Source organism: Sinocyclocheilus grahami, unplaced genomic scaffold (assembly GCF_001515645.1).
Source record: "Sinocyclocheilus grahami isolate Dianchi unplaced genomic scaffold, SAMN03320097.WGS_v1.1 scaffold183.1, whole genome shotgun sequence".
NCBI lineage: Eukaryota > Metazoa > Chordata > Actinopteri > Cypriniformes > Cyprinidae > Sinocyclocheilus > Sinocyclocheilus grahami.
The window spans coordinates 748,665-759,930 of NW_015505362.1; the positions used below are offsets into that span (position 1 = coordinate 748,665).

The 11,266-nt window shown below is 36.4% G+C and overlaps 2 protein-coding genes across 2 annotated transcripts in view; one reads left to right on the forward strand and one right to left on the reverse strand.

The window, feature by feature from the left end:
- The window catches only part of fam13a (family with sequence similarity 13 member A), a 54,585-nt gene extending 53,136 nt beyond the window's left edge, over nt 1-1,449 (forward strand). The window contains exons 22-23 of the mRNA XM_016284467.1: nt 395-496; nt 635-1,449. Coding sequence (XP_016139953.1) covers nt 395-496; nt 635-758 — 226 coding nt within the window. The 3' untranslated portion in view covers nt 759-1,449. The remainder of the gene's footprint in view (nt 1-394; nt 497-634) is intronic.
- Nucleotides 1,450-5,249: 3,800 nt separating this feature from the next.
- LOC107594447 (probable E3 ubiquitin-protein ligase HERC3) overlaps nt 5,250-11,266 on the reverse strand; it is a 23,027-nt gene continuing 17,010 nt past the window's right edge. Inside the window, exons 18-22 of the mRNA XM_016284501.1 lie at nt 11,234-11,263; nt 8,764-8,846; nt 7,332-7,515; nt 7,138-7,240; nt 5,250-5,771 (exon numbers count right to left, since the gene is read on the reverse strand). Coding sequence (XP_016139987.1) covers nt 5,563-5,771; nt 7,138-7,240; nt 7,332-7,515; nt 8,764-8,846; nt 11,234-11,263 — 609 coding nt within the window. The 3' untranslated portion in view covers nt 5,250-5,562. The remainder of the gene's footprint in view (nt 5,772-7,137; nt 7,241-7,331; nt 7,516-8,763; nt 8,847-11,233; nt 11,264-11,266) is intronic.

Below are 11,266 nucleotides of genomic sequence, written 5' to 3' on the forward strand. Positions count from 1 at the left end.
CCAATGGATTCTACAATCCATTTATGCTTAAGATTACTGTTTTGGAAACGCAGCCCTGGTAAAATAAAGGTGTAAATTGTTCTCAACCTTTGGATGTGCGATGTAGCAAAACTTTTTCTAACCCTTTGAAATCAAAGAATTTGCGATGTTCTCAGACGTACAATTCTAGTGTGTAAGCAGCCCTACAGACCTTCCTCTTTTTATGTGTTCACAATCCATCTTTTGTGGAGCTACAAGGCCAAATATACAATAGGCTAAAAGTAATTTGTAAGTTTAAAAAAGCGAAATATTCAGTATTGTGTACAAACCATTGAAACCTCAAATGATTGCATTGTTGCTGCGGTGGTTTGAAAGAATCCTAAAACCTTCCACTCCTTCCTAACCAAACACACAGGCAGGAACTTGTGGAGCAACTCCAGGAAGCCCGTGAAGAAAAGAAAAGAATCCGCAAAAACCTCCGGGATTTTGAGGATCAGTTCTTCAAACAGAACGGCAGGTAACGGAATCTTCCTCAAAATGCATTTTCGTGTGCACGTTTGTTCTTAGAATTGTACATTTTCTTAAGCTTGAATCGGTCTAAACAGAGAGACACAACATCTTATAACTGAATGCTCTACTTTTGCTGTTCCCATAGAAACGTGCAAAAGGAAGATCGCTCACCCTTGGCTGGAGAATACAATGAATACAAGCACATTAAAGCCAAGCTACGGCTGTTGGAAGTGCTCATCAGTAAAAGAGACTCCTCTAAGTTCATCTAGTGCTCAGCTGGGATTTACTCTACTAGCCAAATAAGGACCAGCCACTGCTTTTCAAAGCAATATATAGTGTGTACAAAGACATGTTCCTCTTTGTTATCGACTCATTACAGGCACATTTGGGTTTGAAGGACGCCAAGACTTACCTGGTTCACCAGATGTACAGTGCTGTTTGTTCCACTGTACAGCAAAAAGGACTTGTGTCCGCTATGAGACCGTGGATTTCAGAATACAATCGGATTACTTGTGAATCTCTGATCTTAATTCCCTTTGAAGCCCAGAAGAATGTTTCCGTTATATTTTGTGTTGTATTATACAGATTTTTAGCTTTTTTTCTATATTAATATTGCTGTAATATAGAAACAACTGTGTTTTCACAATCAGACATAAGCTTTGAAGAACATTGAGATAATGCGTCTTAAATCATCGGTGTATATACTTAGAGATGAGGAGAGTTTATCATTATAGCAACTTTTCGTATTTGATGATTTGAAGAAGGTAACCGATTTGTGGAAGGAAGGCTCTCTGTATATTATTTTTAATTATTTACTGGTGCCATAATTCTTTATTTTGAACATTAATGCTTCTGAGAAAATGTATTATTTGAACATGTTCATCGTTAATCAAATCTCGTTCTCCCTCCACTAAGACCAGTGACTAAGCTAGAGTTTACTTTACAAAAGAAAAAAAAAAAGTGCAAATGAACAACCGTAAGAAAAAAGAAATCTGTTGCCATTTTCTATTTGGTGTAGAAACGCACAAACAGTGGTACTATAATTCAGCTTTCATTGTTATTTTTGTAGTGTTTTTTGTACTCCAGTGTCTAACTGGTCATCAAATGAAGCTCACTGTTTAACAGTGACGTGGGTGGATTGAATCCACTTTAAAACCATCTCTATTGTTAGCGAGCAATAGAAAACAAAACTGTGGGGCCTCACTGAGCATTTGCGCCTCGTAAATGCAGATACAAACAGAGTGAGCACATCACCACCTTCTCTTATTCTCCAGATTGGAAAATTGTAGTGCGACCTTTGTTTTTACAGAACGTGACTAGGCTGATGGCTAAAGATGAATACTGTGTGTACATTTTAGTACATGATTGTATTTGTATTTTGTATATATATATATAAAAAAAAAACTATTTTTTCTGAATATACTGGTGTTGGGTATTCATTTCGATGTCATTTAGTGCAAGAAAATGCCATGAAGTTTGATAATACTCTGAGGTGAAATAATTTTATTGTTCTGGAAAAAAATAGATAAAACAATATATTCCATTTGAAAGCTATAAAAGTAAATATACTTTACTAAAATAATGCATCAGTAGCCACTAAGAAGCCCTTGTTTGTATACATTGACAGAAAGGAATAAGTTGGATAGAAACACTTCTTTATATGACCTTCCATCAAGTACAAACAAATACATCTCATGCAGCTAGATGCAAAACAACAGGCCACAGCAGACACCTCACCATGGTCCTAACAGTCCTCTATCATCCACCATATCTGAAAACCACAAAGGTAAGTCACTCTGATCCATTTTCAATAACAACCCAACATTAATGCTCCACTCAGAAAGAAAATGCGAGTAGAAAGCAAATCCCCTTTACAGCATATGACCTTCCTGTGAAACAAACGGAGGGATTAAATTGAAAGCGGCAATGGATTGACCGGAAGAACACAGCTGTTAGAATATTCACATTTGTTGGATTAAAACATAATTAAAATCCCATAACTAGTACACGTACATCAACCAGTAGTTATTGCTGGATTTGTTCCTCAATGAAATCTCAACCAATGTCACTTTAAGAGAAATATCAGATCTTTTACCACATGGTTAATTAAAATATTTTTTAAAAAGCTGCTTCGGCGCTCACCCTGGACATGGCATGCTCATGCATGCCAATCATTAATAAGATACATTTTTATGCCAATGGCTTGCTACTGTACACAAAAGGAAAACCAGTGGAATGGATTCAGAATGTGCGAAAATGCATAATGTCCTATATGAGCATGGACTGAACTGGTGAAGCTGGGAAACAAAGATTATTTGTCGAATTAAACCCTTTAATGTGTTGCAGGAGTGTCCAATCCTATTCCTGGAGGGCCACTGTCCTGCAGAGTTTAGCACCAACACTAATTCAACACACCTGAACCAAATGTAATCAAGGTATTCAGGATTACATGAATCTTCCAGGAAGGTGTGTTGGGATAAATTGGAGCTAAACTTTGCAGGACATTGGGCCTCCAGGATCAGGATTAGACATCCCAAATGTATTGGGCCTGAAATGGTCTGTTCCGTGTACTGTGCTGATTGGGCTGTTACCTCTTTATCCCGGCCGAGCCCCCAATTTGTAGGGTTGCGATGGCTCTTTCTGAATGGGATTAACTACTCATCTATGGTCAATAATGAGCATTTAGTGGGCGTTTCATATGCTTTAACGAGTAAATTTTTTAAAAATTTGTTTACTTCCTTCCAGAAATTCAAACTGGCAAAATGACTGCGGTGTACAAACTTGCTCTTGGAGAAGAGTTGAGTTTCATTCCAACCAGTTCCAACACACTTGCCTGGAAGCTTCTAGTCGAGCCAAAGATCTTGATTAGCTGGTTCAGGTGTGTTAAATTAGGGTTGGCGCTAAACACTGCAGGACAGTGGCCCTTCAGGAACAGGTCTGGACACCCCTAGTAAAATAACGTGGTCTAGACAAGAGCAACCTATCGGTTTTAAAATCTGATTCAAAAATAATTAAATTTACAAAATATATAAAGAATGTCGAATTAATTTATTTTGCCAACAACTCAATCCTAATCTTATAATTTATTTGTGTCATTTAAAAAATATATTTAAAAAATAAAAAATAAAAAGTAAACAAACAAAAAAACGGTGCACATCTCAAGATTCAACCAAACAAGCCAGAGTCTGTCAGTAAGATTAAGAAAATAATAGATTTACTCATACAAGACTCAGGATGTGCTCGTCTGTGGTAAAATAAATGCGAGAGCATCATTCATTTCCAGTTCTCCACAGGTTTAAAGTGCAGTGTCAGCATACAGAAAGCAACCTCTGCAGATCCCGCTCAGACCAGACTGAAGCCCTCGTACTGCTCCACGGCTTGCGTGAGCCGGTGCCGCAGAGTCTCTTTGGTCTGGTAGCAGGGCATGTCCAGCATGTTATAGCAGGTGTGGGCCACAGGAAGGTAGTGCTCTTCCGCAGCAGTGGATTGGATGACGATGCGTAGACTGGCCATGCCGTGGATGGGGATGCGGTCACTGCCTGTCAAAAACACTGCGGGAAGGCAAAAGCACTTATTTGGTCTGCGTTGTAAAGGCAAAGTTGCATTAGTACAAAAAAGGTCCATAGTCCAATGGTGTATTTATGCGCAAAGCACCACTTACACAGAAGTCACAGCATATCAGTGTTGCCAAATCAGAACTGGGCTACTTTTACACCGTTGCCAGATTGTTTTTTAGTCGGCGGGTTAAAGCGATCCCCACCCTCCAGAACTCGATTTCGACTGAGGCGACCACCAACCCCCGGGGAAAAACGTGATTGGGCTAGTTTTAAACAGTTGGGCTGGTTTTGTTTTGCAGACCTGGCAACCCTGCAGCATATCAAAGCAAGCAGCCTTCTGTGAAAAACTTGGTGTTGGTGCAAAATCTGCGTGGGGGAATGTTTCTCCCTTATGTGAAATTCCCGATTGTGTGAATTCCTTTTAAAATGACTAGATTTTTACAATGAGCAATGGTAAACGTGACAGCACATTAAGTTATGTATTTATAATTTTATATCATAGCCATTTTATTTTTTGATAGCCCTATAAAAATGACCTACAAATACTTATTTTTCTTCATATGGTGACAAAACCAAGGTTATTATCATTAACTGAAGCAAAAACGATAAATAATCAAATTAAATACATATCTTATATATAAATATATAAAAAAGTGAGAAATGTTGCCATGGCAACGAACTGATATACATTTAAGCTGAAGCACTAAAATTACTGGAAATTAATAAAAACTAAACTGAACTAAAACTAAAATTAAATCTAAATAGTTATATAAAAAAACTAATACAAATGACAAACATAAAATGTTTAAAAATGTAACTAGAATTAAAATTAAAACTGAAAGTCAATAATGAGCATTTAGTGGGCGTTTCATATGCTTTAACGAGTAAATTTTTTTTAAATTTGTTTACTTCCTTCCAGAAATTCAAACTGGCAAAATGACTGCGGTGTACAAGCTTGCTCTTGGAGAAGAGTTGAGTTTCATTCCAACCAGTTCCAACACACTTGCCTGGAAGCTTCTAGTCGAGCCAAAGATCTTGATTAGCTGGTTCAGGTGTGTTAAATTAGGGTTGGCGCTAAACACTGCAGGACAGTGGCCCTTCAGGAACAGGTCTGGACACCCCTAGTAAAATAACGTGGTCTAGACAAGAGCAACCTATCGGTTTTAAAATCTGATTCAAAAATAATTAAATTTACAAAATATATAAAGAATGTCGAATTAATTTATTTTGCCAACAACTCAATCCTAATCTTATAATTTATTTGTGTCATTTAAAAAATATATTTAAAAAATAAAAAATAAAAAGTAAACAAACAAAAAAACGGTGCACATCTCAAGATTCAACCAAACAAGCCAGAGTCTGTCAGTAAGATTAAGAAAATAATAGATTTACTCATACAAGACTCAGGATGTGCTCGTCTGTGGTAAAATAAATGCGAGAGCATCATTCATTTCCAGTTCTCCACAGGTTTAAAGTGCAGTGTCAGCATACAGAAAGCAACCTCTGCAGATCCCGCTCAGACCAGACTGAAGCCCTCGTACTGCTCCACGGCTTGCGTGAGCCGGTGCCGCAGAGTCTCTTTGGTCTGGTAGCAGGGCATGTCCAGCATGTTATAGCAGGTGTGGGCCACAGGAAGGTAGTGCTCTTCCGCAGCAGTGGATTGGATGACGATGCGTAGACTGGCCATGCCGTGGATGGGGATGCGGTCACTGCCTGTCAAAAACACTGCGGGAAGGCAAAAGCACTTATTTGGTCTGCGTTGTAAAGGCAAAGTTGCATTAGTACAAAAAAGGTCCATAGTCCAATGGTGTATTTATGCGCAAAGCACCACTTACACAGAAGTCACAGCATATCAGTGTTGCCAAATCAGAACTGGGCTACTTTTACACCGTTGCCAGATTGTTTTTTAGTCGGCGGGTTAAAGCGATCCCCACCCTCCAGAACTCGATTTCGACTGAGGCGACCACCAACCCCCGGGGAAAAACGTGATTGGGCTAGTTTTAAACAGTTGGGCTGGTTTTGTTTTGCAGACCTGGCAACCCTGCAGCATATCAAAGCAAGCAGCCTTCTGTGAAAAACTTGGTGTTGGTGCAAAATCTGCGTGGGGGAATGTTTCTCCCTTATGTGAAATTCCCGATTGTGTGAATTCCTTTTAAAATGACTAGATTTTTACAATGAGCAATGGTAAACGTGACAGCACATTAAGTTATGTATTTATAATTTTATATCATAGCCATTTTATTTTTTGATAGCCCTATAAAAATGACCTACAAATACTTATTTTTCTTCATATGGTGACAAAACCAAGGTTATTATCATTAACTGAAGCAAAAACGATAAATAATCAAATTAAATACATATCTTATATATAAATATATAAAAAAGTGAGAAATGTTGCCATGGCAACGAACTGATATACATTTAAGCTGAAGCACTAAAATTACTGGAAATTAATAAAAACTAAACTGAACTAAAACTAAAATTAAATCTAAATAGTTATATAAAAAAACTAATACAAATGACAAACATAAAATGTTTAAAAATGTAACTAGAATTAAAATTAAAACTGAAAATACATAGATACAATTCAAAATATTAATAAAACTGTAACAGAATATAAATAATATTAAAACAACATTGGACAAAACCTTACTGACCAATAAATTAAGCTCTAGGGTCACATGTCCCAAGCCTCTGTTTTATAGTCAAGAGCAACAGCTGATGCTAATGCATCAAAAAATATTTTTACAGCCAAAACCAAATTTAGAAAAATCTTTTTTAGAAGAGCCATAGCAAACTCTTATGCACAGCTGCTACTATTGGATCCATCCAAACCTGCAGGTAAGTTGTTTTATGGTTGTTTGCAAACTTTAAGCAGTGTTTGGATTTCTTCATACTCTCCTCTGCAGTATATGGACAATATATATTTCATTTTCATTCCACAAAATAAATGAATGAATAGGTTTGTGTTTTGCTTTGCATTTTCATTTCTCTTTTGGTTTGAACAGGTCTTCACACTAGCTTTATATTCAGACAGTTTTATATAATATATACAATAGTACCATCCGTTACAATGCTGACTCTCACTTACATAAAAACTGTTTCTTTTTCTCCAAGGGAAACTCATGAAACACCTCCCAAAACATCTTAACTGTTGGGTGTGATGCAGAGAACTCGCCCTTGTAGGAGGCATTCTGGGAGAAAAAAAAGAAGAGATGCAACACAAGGCATTAACATTGAGTCTTGTTAAGATAGTGAAGCACAGCTGTATGAAACGTGTCCCACCTTCTCCATCTCCTCCCAGTTGTAGTTGTTGTTGCCCACCACCATGGCCATGAGCTCAGAGGGCTGGAAGAGAGAGAGAATCTCCCCGCCACAGACCTTCAGGAAACCGCTGGAGAAGGCCGAATACTGCTCCTGTACGGCATCACTGAACACATACTGTAAATACGCCTGAACAAACTCCTTCCTGAGAGACCAACACAAAAAAAAAGACACATTCAAGTGCTATATATACTGTATGCATCTAGGCATCTGTGACTTCTTATGACAATCACATTTTTTTATTATTAATAATTCTTATTACTGTAATGTAAACAAAACCCCACTCATTACATTAATGCAAAATAATTTTATATATATATATATATATGGTAGTATCTGTTGTAATGCCTTTATGCTGATTATAGTTTTTTTTCTAAATCATGGTATTATAGTCATTTGATAAAGATAATGAATGTTATATAATAATAATTCCCATTAGATTAATAAAAAAGCAGTTAAAAATACTGCACAAATAGTAAGAATCTAATGTAATCACCGAAATAAATGAGATATTATATATATATATTAAAAAAAAAAGAAAGATCAAAACTAAATTTGAATGGATTGCTGAATTGTCTTAAAAAATTGATTTTGTGGGCCTAAAAATAGGCTTCATTTCTATTGATTTGGTTGTATCTAGAACAGGACATGCTCTTTACCATTCTTGTCATATCTGGTTAGAACATTGTGTTAGTTGCCCAGAAGAGTTTACCTATTATTAGTTCATATTATCAATGATTTTACTGTACATGCCACTGAATGTTGAACTAAAATCTCCCCTTTAGGATCAATAAAGCATCAGATGAGTGTAATTCAGTGCACATATTTACATGCACGAGTGCATCAGACCCAGTGAATTAAGACGGATAATCTGAGCTGGGCTATAATCTCTTCAGGAGGTCATATATCAGCATCAGGTCTGCTGAAGAACGTGATTTGTGTGTGTGTGTGTGTGTGTGTGAGAGAGAACGGGCCTTGATCTGAGCTCAAGATGACTGGCCCTCTGCCTAATCTTACTGTCAGACAGCAGGACACACACACAACACACAATAACGACAAGAACATGACACGCAAATAAAACACACATGCATATTTCAAACAAATACCATTTTCTTAAAACATTTTCCTTTCCATACAATCTCCACTTAAATGTTTTTCCTGAAATGTAACCTTGAATGCAGCAACAATTCTTCATACATCATTTTTTGTCTGGATTTGTGTTTTGGATTGTTTGGATTTGTGCGCTGTCCCATCTGTTCCTGCAGCTTCCGAAACCTTGCAATTTTGTCCCCACTGACAACACACACACTCACTCTCACAGACACTGAAATATGGAGCACAGGCAGGAACAACATGACCTCTTTCAGACCTTTATTTAAAGAGACACACACACCTGTTTGTCTTGTCCACTGCGATGGTCTTCCCGCCCTGTACCAGCTCTTTAACCTCTGTTATCCCGTAATACTCTCTCGTAATCTGTGGTCACAGTTGTTACATTTTGTCATTCAGGAACACAATTTTCCCTTCATCCCAGTAAGTACATCGACGACACATTCCACAGGGAAAGAATCGCGATTCCACATTTGTGCACAGATATCTGATAAACATATTAAAAAGTGCAGATTCACATTTCAAACAGGGTTGGGTGATGTATTGAATATTTATAGTATATATGCAAAAATGTTGTTGATGCTATTAAAGGGATAGTTCTGACATAATTCTAATTCTGACATCTCCATGCACGCTGTTCAAAACCTGTAGGAATTTCTTTCTTCAGTTAAAGGGGTCCTATTATGCTTTTTCACTTTTTTAATTTGAGTCAGTGTGTACTGTGTATGTTTGGGCATTAAAAAGATCTAGAAAGTTACAAATCTCAAAGTCCACTCCAAAGGGAGATATTTCGTTTTTTTTTAAATCCCTTTTCAAGAACTACAACGAACGGCTCGTTTGGACTACAGCGTTTGGTTTCCGGGCTTTGTGATATCACAAAGCGGCTCATTGGAATATCATTACAAATAATTCCCGCCTACAGAAATTCGAATGGTTGGGGGGTGGGGAGGGCGAGGTTGTGGTTAGAACACTTGGTTGAGTGAGTGCATCAGACGAGACGATGAAGAAGAAATGCTGCTGCAGAGTTAGTGCGTCAGAGAAAACCAAGAAGAAGAGCTGCTGTGCTGTAGTCTCAAATTTTCAGCATGTCTAGAACAATTCTTACAAGTATAACACGATGTAGCTGGGCGCCGAATAGCAATTTGCTATTGTGTGCTGCGCATTTTACTGAGGACAGCTTCCACAACACGAGGGAGTAAAGTGCATTAAAAAAATTCACCCCAAAGTTTTTGTTGAAAGACGGAGGAAGGGGCGTGGCAGTAATGAAACACGGTCTAAGCTGTTCGCCAATCACAACGCACTGGGACAGCGAACCAATCACAACACATTTTGTTTTCGGACCTTCATCAAAGCCGGAACTAATCGAGCCGTTTGTGCCAGGCTGGGGAGAAAGCTATTTTAATAATGTTAAAATACACCAAGCATGAGAGCATGTTCTAGTACACCCCCAAAACAAAATCAAGACTTTGTAAAAGAGCATAATAGGACCCCTTTAAAAGCAAAAGAAGATATTTGGAAGGATGTTGGTAACCAAACAGCTACTGTTTGGTAACCTACATCTTTCAAAATATCTTCTTTTGTGTTCAGCAGAAGAAAGAAATTCACACAGGTTTGGAAATTAATTACATTTAAATTTTTGTGTTAACTATCTCTTTAAATAAAGCAACATTGTGAATATCACAGTAATATTAGAGTGTTATTTCGAACATTTAAGTTTCCCAAAAACAGTTTTGGATGGATATATTTTAATATGTTCATTTGTCAAATTTGAGATATATCTGGAACAGCATTATTTCAGTATTTTTACATTCTATTATATTATTTATATATATTTTAAATTGTTTTTTTTTTACATGATCAGTTTTCGTTTAAATTTTAGTGTAAGTTTTGGTCATTCGGTTTTGGTCAAAATGTGTTTATTTAGCTTTAATTTATTTTTATTTCAATTCATTTTAGTACTTCAATGTAAACAACTTATTTCAGTAATTTACCAAGGCAACATGTCAAATTTTCATTTATTTCTATTTTTTAATGCAAGTTGTACATTTAATATTTGTAATTTTATTAATTACTTTTTTCTTCAAATACCAAAAATTATTTTTCACAGTTTTAGTTAACAACAAAACACTGATTTGGAAAGTCCTATTAGCTACAAATCAGTTCTAGTTTATATTATGATATAAAATGTTATTACTAAAAATAATATATTTGATTAAATTTACATGTAGTGTAAATATTACTGTTTACTATCATGTGTTGTTATATTGTTACATTATGATTAAATATCTATAGTTATGTATATATTAATTTAATATTAAACATAAATTTTTATTTTAATATAAAATTATAATAAAAATAACAAATTCATTAGCCAGTTCAGAGCTAATATTGCTAAAACTTGGAAAATACTGAGATATAGTTGTTTTATTTTTATCGCCCTTCCCTAATTGTACATCATAAACCAAAAAACATCTGTTGAATGTCATTCCATCATCCAACAGGAAACGCTGACGGGACATATGGCCAATGAGCAAACGCTCTTCATCTTCCAGATTAAAAGCGCACACATCAAATAACCGTCTTGGCAGCATGTGTGTGATATCAAGGACAGGTTCAGTTGAATTTATTTACTAAAGCAGTGACTTTCTTCATAATATGAATTATCAGTGATATTCCTCTAATCAGACAAACGCTCTTGACTTGACGTGGTCTAATTTGAGGGGTCGTATTTAGTTTAGTGTCCAGCAACTTACTGCAAAGTTCAGACAGAAGGTCTCCTCTACATC